The following is a 17,744-nucleotide window of genomic DNA, read 5'->3' as shown; positions in this document are numbered from 1 at the left end:
TCAATTCTTGGACCGACTCTCTTCTCTGTATACATCAATGAGGTCGCTCTTGCTGCTGGTGAGTCTCTGATCCACCTCTACGCAGACGACACCATTCTGTATACTTCCGGCCCTTCTTTGGACACTGTGTTAACAACCCTCCAGGCAAGCTTCAATGCCATACAACTCTCCTTCCGTGGCCTCCAACTGCTCTTAAATACAAGTAAAACTAAATGCATGCTCTTCAACCGATCACTACCTGCACCTACCCGCCTGTCCAACATCACTACTCTGGACGGCTCTGACTTAGAATACGTGGACAACTACAAATACTTAGGTGTCTGGTTAGACTGTAAACTCTCCTTCCAGACCCATATCAAACATCTCCAATCCAAAGTTAAATCTAGAATTGGCTTCCTATTTCGCAACAAAGCATCCTTCACTCATGCTGCCAAACATACCCTTGTAAAACTGACCATCCTACCAATCCTCGACTTTGGCGATGTAATTTACAAAATAGCCTCCAATACCCTACTCAACAAACTGGATGCAGTCTATCACAGTGCAATCCGTTTTGTCACCAAAGCCCCATACACTACCCACCATTGCGACCTGTACGCTCTCGTTGGCTGGCCCTCGCTTCATACTCGTCGCCAAACCCACTGGCTCCATGTCATCTACAAGACCCTGCTAGGTAAAGTCCCCCCTTATCTCAGCTCGCTGGTCACCATAGCATCTCCCACCTGTAGCACACGCTCCAGCAGGTATATCTCTCTAGTCACCCCCAAAACCAATTCTTTCTTTGGCCGCCTCTCTTTCCAGTTCTCTGCTGCCAATGACTGGAACGAACTACAAAAATCTCTGAAACTGGAAACACTTATCTCCCTCACTAGCTTTAAGCACCAACTGTCAGAGCAGCTCACAGATTACTGCACCTGTACATAGCCCACATATAATTTAGCCCTATCAACTACCTCTTTCCCAACTGTATTTAATTTATTTATTTATTTTGCTCCTTTGCACCCCATTATTTTTATTTCTACTTTGCACATTCTTCCATTGCAAAACTACCATTCCAGTGTTTTACTTGCTATATTGTATTTACCTTGCCACCAAGGCCTTTTTTTGCCTTTACCTCCCTTCTCACCTCATTTGCTCACATTGTATATAGACTTGTTTACACTTTATTATTGACTGTATGTTTGTTTTACTCCATGTGTAACTCTGTGTTGTTGTATCTGTCGAACTGCTTTGCTTTATCTTGGCCAGGTCGCAATTGTAAATGAGAACTTGTTCTCAACTTGCCTACCTGGTTAAATAAAGGTAAAATAAAATAAAAAAATAAAGTTAGTGAGCATTTCTCATTTGCCAAGATAATCCATCCACCTGACAGGTGTGGCATATCAATAAGCTGATTAAACGGCATGATCATTACACATGTGCACCTTGTGCTGGGGACTATAAAAGGCCACTCTAAAATGTGCAGTTTATCACACAACACAATGCCACAGATGTCTCTAGTTTTGAGGGAGTGTGCAATTGGCATGCTGACTGCAGGAATGTCCATCAGAACTATTGCCAGAGATCTGAATGTTAATTTCTCTACCAAAAAACACCTCCAATGTTGTTCTAGAGAATTTTAGAGCCCAGGGCCTCCATATCTGGCTTCTTCACCTGCGGGATACAGACCAGCCACCCGGACAGCTGATGAAACTGTGGATTTGCGCAACTGAAGAATTTCTGCACAAACTGTCAGAAACTGACTCAGGAAAGCTCATCTGCGTGCTCACCGTTCTCACCAGGGTCTTAACCGGACTGCAGTTTGGCATCATAACCGACTTCAGTGGGAAAATGCTCACCTTTGATGGCCACTGGCACACTGGAGAAGTTAATCTGTGAAGATGGCAGACAGCGTGTATGGCGTTGTGAGGGCGAGTGGTTTGCTAATGTCAACACTGTGAACATGGTTGCGGTGGGGTTATGGTATGTGCATGCATAAGCTATGGACAACAAACACAATTATATTTTATCTATGGCAATTTGAATGCAGAGATGCTGTGACAAGATCCAAAAGCTCATTGTCATGCCATTCATCCGCCGCCATCACCTCATGTTTCAGCATGATAATGCATGGCCCATATACTACCCACCATTGCGACCTGTACGCTCTCGTTGGCTGGCCCTCGCTTCATACTCGTCGCCAAACCCACTGGCTCCATGTCATCTACAAGACCCTGCTAGGTAAAGTCCCCCCTTATCTCAGCTTGCTGGTCACCATTGCATCTCCCACCTGTAGCACACGCTCCAGCAGGTATATCTCTCTAGTCACCCCCAAAACCAATTCTTTCTTTGGCCGCCTCTCCTTCCAGTTCTCTGCTGCCAATGACTGGAACGAACTACAAAAATCTCTGAAACTGGAAACACTTATCTCCCTCACTAGCTTTAAGCACCAACTGTCAGAGCAGCTCACAGATTACTGCACCTGTACATAGCCCACCTATAATTTAGCCCAAACAACTACCTCTTTCCCTACTGTATTTGATTTATTTATTTATTTTGCTCCTTTGCACCCCCATTATTTTTATTTCTACTTTGCACATTCTCCCATTGCAAATCTACCATTCCAGTGTTTTACTTGCTATATTGTATTTACTTTGCCACCATGGCCTTTTTGCCTTTACCTCCCTTATCTCACCTCATTTGCTCACATCGTATATAGACTTGTTTATACTGTATTATTGACTGTATGTTTGTTTTACTCCATGTGTAACTCTGTGTCGTTGTATGTGTCGAACTGCTTTGCTTTATCTTGGCCAGGTCGCAATTGTAAATGAGAACTTGTTCTCAACTTGCCTACCTGGTTAAATAAAGGTGAAATAAAAAAAAATAAAAAAAAAATGTCGCAAGGATCTGTACACAATTCCTGGAAGCTGAAAATGTCGCAGTTTTTCATGGCCTGCATACTCACCAGACATGTCACACATTTGAGGATGTTTGGGATGCTCTGGATCGACATGTAAGACAGCGTGTTCCAGTTCCTGCCATTATCCAGCAAATTTGCACAGCCATTGAAGAGGAGTGAGACAACATTCCACAGGACACAATCAACAGTATGATCAACTCTATGCATTGGAGCTGTATGAGGTAAATTGTGGTCACACCAGATACTGACTGGTTTTCTGATCCACTCCCATACTATTTCATAAGGTATCGGTGACCAACATATTAATATCTGTATTCCCAGTCATGTGAAATCCATAGATTATGTCCGAAATAATTTATTTAAATTGGCTGATTTCCTGATATGAATTGTAACTCAGTAAAATCTTTGCGTTTATCTTTTTGTTCCATGAAGACAGGTGTTTTCTTTCTAAATCTTGTCCAAATTGGCCACAGGTGGATTCTAATCAAGTTGTAGCGACATCTCAAGGATGATCAAAGGAAATTGGATGCACCCGAGCTCAATTTGGGTGTCATAGCAAAGGGGTGTGAATACTTATGTAAATGAGATATTTCTGTATTTTTCAATATAATAAGCAAATCCAATGCAAGTCAATGGAGACTGGAGAGTGAGTAATTTTACAGCGTTCTCCAATTTTCCCAGATCTTAAACTGTTTCAGATCTAAATACTTTTTGGTATATAAATTGTCTGGACCAATATATAAAGAATTCCACACACACACACACATCCCTACAGTATATACAATATAAGCAAATCCAATGCATGTCAATGGGTGGCACACAATTGGCCCAGCGTCATTCGGATTAGGGTTTGGTATGGGTAGGCTGTCATTGTAAATAAGAATTTGTTCTTAACTTACTTTCCTAAAAAAGGTTCAATAAATAAAATAAAAAAGTGAGGCATGCATTCTTCCTCTTTCTCTGTGGTATGCGTACACACATACCACAGACACACGCTCCCACGCACATACACACACTTCCTGGCACTTCACACAGGCAACCGTTGCTCGGTTCCGGCAGACAGAACATCTCAGCTGATGGTAAAAAAAACATGACATTTTCCAGGAACCCCCACTGGTGGTCTACTAGCGTGGCCACAATATTGGGGACAGCCTAGTGAGATCTGCTCTTGCCCCGAGCCCACTCAGGCACCCAATACAAATGGGAATTACAAATGTGGCTCATGCACAGTGCAACAGCATGCCGAAACACAGGACAAAAAAAATCCTGTACGGGGTGTCATCTCATGTAAGACAAATGGGGTCATCAGTGAAGAAGACATTTCTCATGGTAGGGTGGGGTATGCAACTTTGAGTACTTTCTGACAACTTTATACCATAGGCAAACGTGTATGGAAGGTTTTGTTTAAATCAAAAGGGGTGCAGACAAAAAGTGTTTAAATTCCTCTAGAAGGTCCCACACAAAATAACAGTTCTACAGTTCCCAGAAACTAAACATTCAATCAAAGAAACCAGCTAGGACATCCGACTAAACAACAATAACTTTAAAGACCTGTATTTGTAAATACACATTCAGAAGGATTGTTATTCCTACCAGGTGTTGCTTAGCTGAGTGCTTCACTTTGTGGGGTATCATTATTCAACTACATACCAATTCTGAATATGTGAAATATGAAACCCAGATTTAGCAAATGCCAACCAGAGTAATTGTATGTGTGTTTGTGGTGTTTAATTCAAATTACACTAAATAAAGTATGAGCATGTGTAATATCGATATGGTTCTATGGGTAAGGAAAGGAGGCCAATGAACACACCATAATGATGAAGCAAAAACTGTTTTTTAGAAATGGTAGCAAATGTATTACAAATAAAAAACTAAAATATAAAATTTACATAAATATTCAGACCCATTATTCAGTACTTTGTTTAAGCACCTTTGGCAGCGATTACAGCCTTGAGTCTTCTTGGGTATGACGCTACCTAAAAATCACGTCTGATCAATTGAATTTACCAAAGCTGGACTCCAATCAAGTTGTAAAAACATCTCAAGGATGCTAAATGGAAACAAGATGCACCTGAGCTCAATTTCAAGTCTCATAGCAAAGGGTCTGAATACTTATGTAAATAAGGTATTTCTGTTTTTTATATGTAATACATGTTCAAACATTTCTAAAAACCTATTATTGCTTTGTCATTATGGGGTATTGTGTGTAGATTGGTGAGAGCAAAACATGTATTTAATCAATTGAAGAATAAGGCTGTATGTAACGTAACAAAATGTGGAAAAAGTCAAGGGGTCTGAAAACTTTCCGAATGCATTAATTATTTGGCTAACTAGTTAACTTAAATGTTTTGTTTTTTTGTTAACGAGGACGTTTAATACGATAGCATTTCTTATTTTTAAGTGTTTGTTGGACGAATGAAACTTCATGTTTGGTGAACAAGTAGCTCGTAGCATAGTCTTGATTTTCTTCTGTCATCATGTTCTAATCCAGTGTGAGCTCAGAAGAGATGCAGAATAAGGGTTGCAAAGCAGAACACACATACATAGTGCTTCACTACAGGTGAGCCGCAGAGCTATCACAAAGCCGAACAACTACGGTACAGTCCCCATGCGCTGCAGTTGGGCCAGATGCGGTGATGTTTATTTTCTGTCGTGGCGTATATCACACAGCGGATACACTTTTCCCAGATAAACCATGACTGTTGAACGACCTTATTAGACCATAAAGTAGGTAAGCAGGCTAACGTTACGTAAGTTAGCTAGGCTAGCCAACTAATGCTAATAGCTGGCTAACGTTATGTCAGTTGTGAACAGTTTGGTCTGCTGTGCTTTTAAGCTAACGTAAACTATGTCTCGATTTGATTTGTCTTGAGCGAAGCTAAATCTTGATTTGAGGTATTGTAGCTAGCTATCTTAGTTCTGGTTGTTGTTGGTTCTGATCAGGCATAACTAGCTAACTAGCTTACGTTTGCCATTCACAGCTAGCTAGCTAATTATATACTGCAAACTACGTTAGCTAGCTAACGCTTGTCCACACTACCGGTAGTTTTCTAGCTAGCTAACGCAGTTGTTACTTGTTTAGCTAACTAGCGAAAGTTGTCTAACGAAAGTTGTCTAGCTAACTAAAGTTACCTATAATAACACCTAGTTACATATTTAGGTAGTTCAAGTACGTTAATCTAGTTGGTTAACTAGCTAATTTATCCAGTTGACCACTAGCGACAGGTGATGAAATATTAACGTTAGCTAACTATAGTATGGTCAAAAAGCCTAGTTTTATTGCTGATGTTAATTTTTGGGCAGGTCGACGTGCTATTATGAGTAAACGGGTTTGTGTTGGCTAACGTTATTAGGTTGGTTGATCATCTTTAGGTAGCTAACTACGTTATCAGCTAAACCTCAGATTACTCAATGATGGCCCCACTAAATTGTTATTGCTAGCAAGCATTTGTAGTGATTTATTATTAACGTTAGCCTATTGCTACCAAAGCTAAATACTGGTGTTTTGTTTGTCTTTACCTAACTAATACTTCTGCCCTCTCTTAACAACACAGACACCTAGCTAGCTAGGTCTCTAGTAAAGATGAACATTGATGACAAGCTGGAGGGGATGCTGCTAAAGTGTAGTGGGGTAGTGGATGAGAGGGTGGGGATAGGGGGAGGGGGTCTGGTCGTCATGACCCTGGGCGAGAGGGGGTTAGCCCACCACCCCCTGTTAGCTGATGATGATGATGATGATGAAGAGGATGATGACCTGACAGGGGTTTCAGTAGTGTCTCATGACTTGATTGCAACTGATGAACTGATGGTACATGAGGAGACTGTGAAGAATGACCGGGAAGAGGGAATGATGCAGAGACTTGCACACAAGCTTCCATGCACGCTCCACATGCCTGTGAGTACATGCATACATACATCATGCATACATTCTTATTGCCAGTCTTGCAATACATGCACTGTCGTGTAAACCATGACTTTGGGTTAATCTCAAGTCTTTGTTTTTTTTTATCTCTTTGCCTCCTTTTTGAAGAATTGGGATTCACCCATTGAGAGTGTTGTCATTCTTACTATAATCAGTGACATTAATTCATGTGAAGTGATTAAACAATGTTTTGCAGGTGAGCATCAAACAAGAGTTGAAACTGTCTTCGGATCCACTGATGCTGGGAAAGAAAGAGAGAAAACAGCCCAGGGACCTCACAACAGAGTGTCACAAGAAGAAGAGAAAACAGCGCTCTCCTGCCAAGGTTATATATTTGCTTGACACTAGGTCATAATCACATGTTAGGTCCAGATTAAAGATTTATATTGTCACTTGAAAACTACCAGATGAAAACCAAATGTTTTTTTCTGGGTAAAGGCCCCGCTTTAGTTGTGAAATAATTGACTGACCTTTTGATCTTGTCTTTCCATACATCACTCCTCTTTTTGTTAGATTCTCACCATCAATGAGGATGGATCATTGGGTCTCCAGAGTCCAAAGTGTCATGTATGTGGGCACTGCAATGCAGCCTTCCGAACAAACTACCATCTACAAAGACACGTCTTCATCCACACTGGTATAATGTATTTTATGACGGTCAAGTCTGTTGATTAGCATTAAATGAACACAACAATTATTGTTAGTTACATTGTCTGCATAATAAGTAGGCTAACACAATTTCCCATATAATAAATGCAAGAAAATATGGTAACTTACTGTTGCTTGGTTTCAGGTGAGAAGCCATTTCAGTGCAGCCAGTGTGATATGCGCTTCATACAGAAATACCTTCTCCAGAGACATGAGAAGATCCACACTGGTAAGAGAATGCCCCATGAAGCTATGATTGAACTATGGTAGCCAATGATTGGTCAAAGATCCCACCTGTTGAATGTTGATGTTACTAGCCCACAGAATAACCTGTCCCTTTGACTTTCTATTAGGTGAGAAGCCCTTCCGCTGTGAGGAGTGTGGCATGAGGTTCATTCAGAAATACCACATGGAGAGGCACAGAAGGACCCACAGTGGAGAGAAGCCCTATCAATGTGACTACTGCCACCAGGTTGGTTATTTATGTTATCAAAGCAAATGACAATGAACTTAAGAGTTGGGCTTGGCAAGACTGCACAAACAGCTCTGGTTTATAAAGCATGCAGAAGCTATTTAAAAATAAATAAATAATTGTACTACTGTCCTTGTATGCCACAAACCCATTCTTGTTTCCCACAGTACTTCTCCAGAACAGACCGGGTTCTAAAGCACAGGCGTATGTGCCGTGAGAGGAAAGCCCACAAGACAGCAGCAGCGGGGAAAGATGGAGGACTCCTGAGCGACACGGAATCTCTGGGCTTCTCCTTCCCTGCCAAGGAGTGCTCACTGCCCAAGAAGAAACGCCTGAAGACCTCAGACAAGTCTCAATGTGCTCTCTCAGCTGCTGCCACTGAAAACGTTGCCACAGTCGCTTCTCTTGGCGACATGGATAGGGAGGTGGAGCAAAGACCGAGCAAAATTGAATGTCTACCTCTCTATGTGGTTACCTCCAAGGTGGTTAAAGACGAGTATGTGATGGCAGATTATTCTGTGGCACTTCCTGACACATCAAGTGGGCGGCAGTTGGGGCTGGGTGGGGAGAATCTCTCCTCTGAGGAGATTTATCCTCCCAAGCTGGTCCTCAAGAAGGTCCCCAAGAGGAGTCTGAAGCAACCAACTGAACCTGAACCACCTGAGAGTTTATGCCCTTTGTCCTCTTTCGAAGACTGCAAAGTCACCAGGTACACGTTTGAGATTGTTGACAAACAAGGTCTTCTGGACGTGGATGTGGCTAACTCTGACCTGGAGCCAGTAGACGCTCTCCCAGGAGGGCAGACGAAACCAGCATCCAGCAGCACACACTACGACGATGCCATGCAGTTCCTGAAGAAGAAGAGGTATCTCCAGCAGGTCGCTATGGCCAACAACGACAACCGAGATTACGCTGTTAATGTAAGCAGCATCGCGTCCCAGCCTTCTGCTACACAAGTCGCAGTGGCCAGCGTCATAGACGAAACTGTTCCCGCCACCATCTTGGAACCCCAGCCGTTGAGCGTCGAGCTCAAGTCCAATCACGACAAGAACGTGCTCCCGGATGAGGTTCTCCAGACTCTCCTGGACCACTACTCAAACAAGGCCAACGTGCAGCCAGATATCTCCTTCAGTGTTGCTGACACTGAGGTGACATCCAGCATCTCCATCAACTCCTCCGATGTGTCTGAGGGCAGCCCGGTAGAAAGCTTGGGAGGTAACTCTCAAGCCCCATCAGCAGAGAAATCTAGCCTCCTGCACGAGTACTCCAAGTTCCTCCAGCAAGCACTGGAGAGGACCAGCCAGAACGATAGCTACCTGAGCAGCCAGAGTCTTACCTTTGTCACCGAGAGCCCCAGCCTTTCCAACCAGCCTCTGTTCTCTACAGAGAAGCAGTACCCTTCCCCCAGTAGGTTTACCGCTGGTACTGGTAAGTCAGGGATGAACTCCCCACTAAGGTCTACCTTGGAGAAACCCCATTTTGGACTCCTTGTAGGGGACTCCCAGCACTCTTTCTCATTTTCGGGGGATGAAACCACTACCTCGGCCGTGTCGCCAACCGAAGATTTTCTGGAGGGAGTTGCGTCCTCGAAAAAGACTGATGCTCAAGGGTTGCATCAGACTTATCAAATCAGCACCTTCGATCAGAACTTCCCATCGCAGTTCCAGACCTCACGTTCTGGAATCACCTCCCAATTTACTATTGCCAATGGACAAGTCAGTCTGCGAAGTCACGGAACAGACTTCTCTGAATTCCCCATTGAGACGAGGTCTCAATTGAACTCTTCCCCTGATGCTACAAGCAGTCAAACGTTTGGTTGAGGATAATATTTACATTATTCTACAATAATTTTAAAAGGCACTTTATACCCATATCCTCTGTCCTGCCAAAATAGGTTACACTGCAAAGGTGGGTGTTGCTCAAAGCATTTAATGATTTAAAAATATATAATTTCTGTTAGATTAAAGTGGTCAATTTTACGAATTGTGAAAAATAAATAAATAATAATGTATATGAAGCAAAACATAAAATTGGCTTTTTGGGGAGGAAACTACAGCCCGACCTATGTTTTTTGGGGGTATGGTTCTGATTTTTTTTTGGGGGGGGGTCTAAAACTTAGTTTTAGATCTACCGATTTACTGTTTTACAGCGTGGAAATTAATTGTCATTTTCCCACACTGAATTCTCAAATTGCCACCCAAAAAGGCAATTGTCCAATAACTATGCTTCAAATGTTGTTTTCATACATTGTGATAATGACACATCATGAAAATGGACACAAGTGTTCAGATCAGCCCAGTAGTGAAATGGATTTGATTGCATAGTCACTCTATTTTTGTCTCCAATTTCATTTTCTGCTTGACTTCAATCATGTTTCTTCCACCTTTTTATTGCTTTAACTCTAACTAGGTATCTGTGCCTGTATTTATAAAGTGTCTCAGAGTAATAGGAAAGATTTGAACTAACCCAAGATGGACCAGAGCCTGTAGTTTCCAATGGGCACAAATTAATCATAGTGGGCAGAACAAGCAAGGAGGTGGGCAGAGCCAGCACAAGCTAGTGAGATCCTATTGGCCTGTTCTAGCATTTATTTGCATATTTCCGTTCGGGAACGCCTACACTGAAGTACGCGTGTGCAATAACTCAATTCGCCCTTGCACTCCTAACAAACGTATTTAAAAAATGTAAAATTCTTTGGCGAAGGGTGACGTCTACAAAACGCAGTCTATTCTGTTGGAGATTCTAGTTTTGGAAACAGAGCTGTATGGAGATCAAATGTCTCGCTCCATCTTTTCCCACTGCCGGCCACTGAGCTTCCTAACATCCCCATAGTGAGTGGAAATGCCAACCGGATGCTTCACAATGATTTATATATCTGGCTCATTGTTTTAACTGTGGTAATGGTGCTGGTCTAGGGTCAGTTTTGCCTTTTCGATCATAATGTATGGACAGAGGGGGCTGGTCCTAGATCTGAGACCATATGAAGGGACCCTGTTACCATGTGACGTGTCGGCATAACAGTCCTGCTATATAACTGCTGAATGTAGAGTTGTCCACTTGTTGATTATGTATAGTTGCTTGCTAGACTCCTGTTTTCAAGTTGACACCATGGTAAGAGTGGGTATCCTCATGGTGTATAGCCTGAAATATATAGTTTTGATTTGATCATATGATGATCACAAGATTTTGATTTGATCAATCTTAATTTGAAGTCAAGTTATTCAAAGCTCTCCCCCTGAAATAAATGTATGAGTTTGAATTCATAATCAATCACCAGAACTTGCTATAAATAGGTTGTTATAATGGCTAAGACAAATCTAGACATTTGATTTGTCTTAATATTAAATTGTTTGCACAATGGACCTTGTCCATGTGGTGATAAACCTCATTCAGATATTTTTAGAGTTTAGATTATGGTTAAAATGAAAACCGAAATGCTTTGGTATTGGTCATAAAAATGTTACACATATTTGATGCATGCACTTATCAGGAAACAAATCATGGGTCATTGCTTATGTATTAATCTAAACAGTCATAGGATACCTGAAATTCTCTGAGGGTTGGTACTCTTCGGGCCGGTTTTCCAGTACAAGGTTAAGACCACAGGACGAAACACATTTCATTATGGGAGAATGTATGTCAGTCATTGTAAGATAATTGCCCATTCAGCACTACTTTATATTGTACATTAACACATGTAGCTGTAAGAGATTCAAACGATTGCTCCATTTTATTTAGGATCCTGTCCTGGAAAATACAGTTGAAGTCGGAAGTTTACATACACCTTAGCCAAATACATTTCAACTCAGTTTTTCACAATTCCTGACATTTAATCAGAGTAAAAATTCCCTATCTTAGGTCAGTTAGGATCACCACTTTATTTTAAGGATGTGAAATGTCAGAATAATAGTAGAGGGATTTATTTCAGCTTTTATTTCTTTCATCACATTCCCAGTGGGTCAGAAGTTTACATACACTCAATTAGTATTTGGTAGCATTGCCTTTAAATCGTTTAACTTGGGTCAAATGTTTCAGGTAGCCTTCCACAAGCTTCCCACAATAAGTTGGGTGGATTTTGGCCCATTCCTCCTGACAGAGCTGGTGTAACTGAGTCAGGTTTGTAGGCCTCCTTGCTCGCACACACTTTTTCACTTCTGCCCACAAATTTTCTATAGGATTGAGGTCAGGGCTTTGTGATGGCCACTCCCAATACCTTGACTTTGTTGTCCTTAAGCCATTTTGCCACAACTTTGGAAGTATGCTTGGGGTCATTGTCCATTTGGAAGACCCATTTGCGACCAAGCATTAACTTCCTGACTGATGCTTCAATATATCCACATAATTTTCCTTTCCTTATGATGTCATCTATTTTGTGAAGTGCACCAGTCCCTCCTGCAGCAAAGCACCCCCAAAACATGATGCTGCCACCCCCGTGCTTCACGGTTCGGATGATGTTCTTCGGCTTGCAAGCATCCCCCTTTTTCCTCAGAACATAACGATGGTCATTATGGCCAAACAGTTCTATTATTATTTCATCAGACCAGAGGACATTTATCCAAAAAGTACGATATTTGTCCCCATGTGCAGTCTCAAACCATAGTCTGGCTTTTTTATGACAGTTTTCTTGCTGAGCGGCCTTTCAGGTTACGTCGATATAGGACTTGTTTTACTGTGTATATAGATACTTTTGTACCTGTTTCCTCCAGCATATTCACAAGGTCCTTTGCCGCTGTTCTGGGATTGATTTGCATTTATCACACCAAAGTACGTTCATCTCTAGGAGACAGAACGTGTCTCTTTTCTGAGCGGTATAACGGCTGTGTGGTCCCATGGTGTGTGTACTTGCGTACTGTTGTTTGTACAGTTGAACGTGGTACCTTCAGGCGTTTGGAAATTGCTCCCAAGGATAAACCAGGCTTGTGGAGGTCTACAATTTATTTTCTGAGGTCTTGGCTGATTTCTTTTGATTTTCCCATGATGTCAAGCAAAGAGGCACTGAGTTTGAAGGTAGGCCTTGAAATACTTCCACAGGTACACCTTCAATTGACTCAAATTATGTCAATTAGCATATCAGAAGCTTATAAAGCCATGACATGATTTTCTGGAGTTTTCTAAGCTGTTTAAAGGCACAGTCAACTTTTAGTGTATGTAATCTTCTGACCTACTGGAATTGTGATCCAATGAAATAATCTGTCTATAAACAATTGTTGGAAAATGTACTTGTCATGCACAAAGTAGATGTCCTAACCAACTTGCCAAAACTTTGTTAACAAGAAATGTGTGGAGTGGTTGAAAAACAAGCTAATGACTCCAACCTAAGTGTATGTAAACTTCCGACATCAACTGTATATTTTATTAGTTCTGTGCTTTTTGAAGTATTTCTAGCTTCCACCGTATGGTTGATAGTCATTCTTGGTGACTGTCAAGTCAAACTACTGCTCCATCTGGACTTTCTGAAACATACAATTCAAGGTTAATGGTTACTTTATTTTTAAGTGGAAGTGCAACTTTCCCCTCTTTTATAAGCGCTTCCCTTTCACACATTTTAGCCCTCTTGGTATTTCAGCAAAGACTGACCACTGGCATCGCTTCTGATTTCCTACCTTCATGGCACAGATATTTTAAATCAAACTTAATTTTGCAATATACTGGTATATTTATTATTAGGCGTTTCTCTGTGTTTCTCACCTTGGTAAAATTGTTAGGATGGCTTTTAGTGCCCCATAAAGCTCTGAACATCAAGCTTTGACTTGCAAAATTACATTTTAATGACATTTTCTATTTCTTTATAGATATTACAATGCATAACTTTCTGAATAGTAAGGCAGAGGTTACATAAAAGGGTTTCTATGGTATATATTGAATCAGAATAATTGTTGCATGTGAAGCGAAACACAACGGCCACATTTGAAATGTACCTTGACAAATTGATTTGAGTATTCTTTTTATATTGCCTTAGTCATTTTTGTCTTGCATGATGTCTCTCCTTTGTGCTTTATTGTTAATGTGTCTTTTAAAGTTAAATTGTTTAGTTAACATGCTAGCTATTAAATCAATCTTGTCAACATTGTTTTACATGAAATGCTAGCTTCTCTAACTTGTTACATTTCTACAATAGGTTAAGAGATTAGATTTAATGTTAGGTGTTACAATACCCTTGTTCTGGATTCAACAGCTACGAAACTTTGCTCTGTAAACATTCCCTCTGTACAATGTATAGAAAGTTGGTCTCTCTGCTATAAGTAAGTTGTGTATTTTCTGTTCTGGACAACCTGGTGTAATAGCTACATGACTGGAGACTGGTCTATAATGTTTTATGGAACGTCTTTCTTTTCATTAGGTTGCCAATGCAATTTATTGTTTGTCAATACACAGCTACTTCATGTTCTGTGAAACCATAGCTTTTTGCCACCCATTTTTTGAATTTCTCTCAGTAGTGATTTGGATAGCATTGGACCACAGCTATGATTTGACCTGCAGTAATGAAGTCCACCCATCCTTACATGAACTAGTAGTTACAGTATTGTGGACTGGACTGTCAGTTTGAAGAATACCTGGATTATCATCCTCCTAAATTAATAAAATTATTATTCATTGTCATGTGGCATATAGCTGAAATGTTGACATGTTAAATTAATCAATCATTAGGTGGTTCCAAAACGATTTTCATTTTGTGTCAAATTTTCATCTGATTGTATGGTTTTAGTGTTCAATGAGACCTACTGTACACCAGGGAAAGAAAGCACTTTCAAAAGCACAGCGTGTATTTCTCCATGACTATCTAAGACTGCGTATACACAGGCATCCCAACTCTATTTTTCTACCAGTTGGTATTTTGATCAATCAAATCTGCTCTATTGCACATAATTGGGCAGAAGATCAGAATTGGGCTGCCTGTGTAAACACAGCCTTAGAGAGACAGTGTACAAAACATTTGCCCTCATCAGCCTCAATTCGACAGGGCAAAGACTACAAGGTGTCAAGCGTTCCACAGGGGTGCTGGCCCATGTTGACACCAGTCCTTCCCACAGTTGAAGTGCATGTAACAGGTGACATCAATAAGAGATCAAAGCATTCACCTGGTCAGTCTATGTCATGGAAAGAGCAGGTATTCCTAATGTTTTGTATACTCTGTGTATATAATACCTATAATATAAGTTTTAGACCCCAAAAGCAGCACCTTCAACCCCATACAGAGGGAACTGAACATATTTCTGTTTATCTTTGTGAAAAAAAGCAACCAATTTTTGGGACAGTTCCACCACAGTAACCCCCTATACATAAACTGACCGTAAGTGTCCTTGTATAAGCTGGTGAAAAATGAAACTTGTTTCATCAATGTGGGGGGGGGGGGGGGGGGGGGGGGGGGGGGAAATATCAAAGTTAAAATATTTTGACAAATATTTTGTTCTATTTTTGAAAATGCATTGTGTCACTTGTAAAAAGGTTCTTCTGAAGTATGTAAGTCATATACAGTCATTATTGCAGTCAGTTCTCAGTTAATATTAGATAATTGTTTGATTGTGAATATGTTGAGCTTGGGCAATTGAGGACAAAATCTTCTTCCTTTTGAGACCGAGTTATTTTGATTTTCATACTGGATCATTGAACTAAAGGAAGCCTAAAAAAACATTTGTTAGTCAAGTTATGATAAAGTATTGAATTATTCAATTTCACAGGTGGTTGATCAAAAGCCAGATGTTGATTTGCAGTCTTTTAAGTTGTCCATTTGAGTGATCTGTTTTATATATAAATATGTCATGTACTGCTTTAATTGTAGCTGATTTATTTCAGTAAATTACTATTAGATGTGACATCTGATTTGAATGTTTTTATTTTTTTTGAAGGACATGATGAACATTCTCAGTACAGCAGGCCTGCAGTTTCTTAGTAATATAAACCTAATAATTAAAGGTAATTTATTAGGCTTTTTTCCATCGTATGGCATATAAAATACACATAGTCTAACACTTGTGAATTCGCCTTGGTATTTCAATTGGATTGCTGCCAAATGCACATTTGAAGGTTGGCCAAAACTAACAAATGGCGTAGCTGTATCTTTTTGGAGCAGAGCAACACACCTATAAAGTGGCATTGGACAAAACAAACATTTACCTGCTGACGTTAGTCGAACACGTAGCAATACTACGCTTATGGTGCAGACAGAATGTGAGGGCAAAACATACGGTTGGATTTTTTTTATCACAACATTAATAATTTATATGATATTTAATGTACTTTTATTGTATTAAGATTTTAGAATGAGAAACTCGATATTTGGAACAGGCTGTTTTTGAGGACTTCAGTGGAGATGGTAGTTCATTTTTGAGGTAGGTAAAGAAATAACCATCATTGTGCTGATTTTTCACTGATCCAACATCAGATTTGCTGAAATAAGGACGAGATTTAGATTTGAGATTTGAGATTTAATTTTTTTAGATCTGCGTTTATTGAATTGTCCCTATTCCCGATTGACAGCAATATAGCCTATATGCATAATCGTGAGAGAAAAAACCAACACATTTAATATAACGGAAGTGATTTAATGTCGTGAAAATTGAATCGTTATCCTTAAAGACTAAATTACATGTTGACCCAGTGAATACATCTTATGTCAAGGAATGTACCGGTAATTCGATTTTTTTTTTCTCGTCGAATTCAACTACCCTACCATGATCCAGGCAAGTCAGGCTCGTGCTGTTGCATAATCACACCTGCCTGCATCCGGGTGGCTGTTTAGTTGTCACACCTCTATTTGGCTCTATGGAAGGTAAGGCAATGATTAGGCTACTTTTGTATCTCCACATTTAAATAAGCTAATGATTTTTCCCATCAAATAAGGATACATAATTTTATAGCTTATTTCCGAGACACTGCCCTATCGATAGAAGTTTGTCTGAAAACCAAGCATTTCATTGCCCTTTGATTTTGTATACTTTGGGGGTTAATGAATATACAATGCTTTTAACCAGGAGTGATATTCACATTAACCTTGTTTCAAGGTGAGTCACTCAGTTTTAAACTCTGGTGTACTTTATGTATCCATCCACTCCAGGGTACTAAACTAGAGTGCGTGCAGGCGAAGGTTTGGTCTTAGCGGTTATGGAAGCGTTGCCATTCGGCTGGATGCTCCACAGGTCTAACGTGGAGGATGTGACAGAACTTCTGAAGGCTAGGGAGTCTAGGAGGGCCAGCGGCAGTAAAACCACACCTGTCCAGGATCTGTTCCATGAGGACGCTCAGGTAGGTTATCATTATAAGTCAAGACCTTGCTGAAAGTCAACAGTTGCCACAAATGCTGCCTGCCCTGAGGGTATGAGGAATTCTTTGATAACATAGTTGGGAGCCTGGTCCAAGATATGTTTGTGCTGTCTTGTGAAATCTCATGGTCATTGTTATGGCGTTGAGTTGGAAAGAAAACACAAACAGATCTGGGACCAGACCAGTGGCGACCCAGTTAATAAAGCCGTATGCGAACATGGTCTCTTTTTTGCTTTCTTAAGGCATCTCCAAAATGCAGGTGTTTCAGCCTAGCTCAATCAATCACATTTATTTATAAAGCCCTTTTTATATTAGCCGATGTCACAAAGTTCTATACAGAAACCCATCCTAAAACCCCAAATAGCAACCAATGCAGATGTAGGAGCACGGTTGCTTGGAATAACTCCATAGAAAGGCAGGAACCTAGGAAGAAACCTAGAGAGGAACCAGGCTCTGAGGGGTGGCCAGTCCTCTTCTGGCTGTGCCGGGTTGAGATTATAACAGTACATGGTCAAGATGTTCAAATGTTCATAGAT

At 40.6% G+C, this 17,744-nt stretch overlaps 2 protein-coding genes across 7 annotated transcripts in view; both read left to right on the top strand.

Moving 5' to 3' along the window:
• The first annotated feature begins 5,396 nt into the window (after nt 1-5,396).
• On the top strand, nt 5,397-15,761 carry znf148 (zinc finger protein 148). 2 transcript variants are annotated; one of them, XM_090230070.1, is made up of 7 exons: nt 5,397-5,632; nt 6,460-6,800; nt 7,024-7,152; nt 7,341-7,464; nt 7,621-7,704; nt 7,829-7,947; nt 8,115-15,761. In XM_090230070.1, the coding sequence occupies exons 2-7, from the start codon at nt 6,489-6,491 to the stop codon at nt 9,765-9,767; spliced, it is 2,421 nt and encodes an 806-aa protein (XP_090086196.1). In that variant the 5' UTR covers nt 5,397-5,632; nt 6,460-6,488; the 3' UTR covers nt 9,768-15,761. The 2 variants fall into 2 exon arrangements, with proteins under 2 accessions (XP_090086196.1, XP_090086197.1); XM_090230071.1 differs by having other exon boundaries at nt 5,409-5,636.
• Nucleotides 15,762-16,034: 273 nt separating this feature from the next.
• slc12a8 (solute carrier family 12 member 8) overlaps nt 16,035-17,744 on the top strand; it is a 29,155-nt gene continuing 27,445 nt past the window's right edge. The window contains exons 1-4 of one of the 5 annotated variants that reach the window (XM_021597519.3): nt 16,036-16,116; nt 16,201-16,277; nt 16,629-16,717; nt 17,003-17,190. In XM_021597519.3, the coding sequence (XP_021453194.3) occupies nt 17,050-17,190 (141 nt within the window). In that variant the 5' untranslated portion in view covers nt 16,036-16,116; nt 16,201-16,277; nt 16,629-16,717; nt 17,003-17,049. Of the gene's footprint in view, nt 16,278-16,628; nt 16,718-17,002; nt 17,191-17,744 lie in introns of all 5 variants that reach the window. The other 4 variants (XM_021597518.3, XM_090230073.1, XM_021597520.3 and 1 more) reach the window with 4 other exon arrangements.

The sequence above is a fragment of the Oncorhynchus mykiss genome, chromosome 3 (genome assembly GCF_057628025.1).
Source record: "Oncorhynchus mykiss isolate SJ-2025 chromosome 3, ASM5762802v1, whole genome shotgun sequence".
NCBI lineage: Eukaryota > Metazoa > Chordata > Actinopteri > Salmoniformes > Salmonidae > Oncorhynchus > Oncorhynchus mykiss.
This window is presented reverse-complemented; position numbering and strand designations above follow the sequence as displayed.

Excerpts from the sequence above, each read along its gene's own strand:
- znf148 (XM_090230070.1), top strand. The coding sequence starts at position 6,489 with ATGAACATTGATGACAAGCTGGAGGGGATGCTGCTAAAGTGTAGTGGG. Across the intron at positions 6,801-7,023 it reads CATGCACGCTCCACATGCCT|GTGAGCATCAAACAAGAGTT; the intron begins GTGAGTACATGC and ends AATGTTTTGCAG. Across the intron at positions 7,153-7,340 it reads AACAGCGCTCTCCTGCCAAG|ATTCTCACCATCAATGAGGA; the intron begins GTTATATATTTG and ends TCTTTTTGTTAG.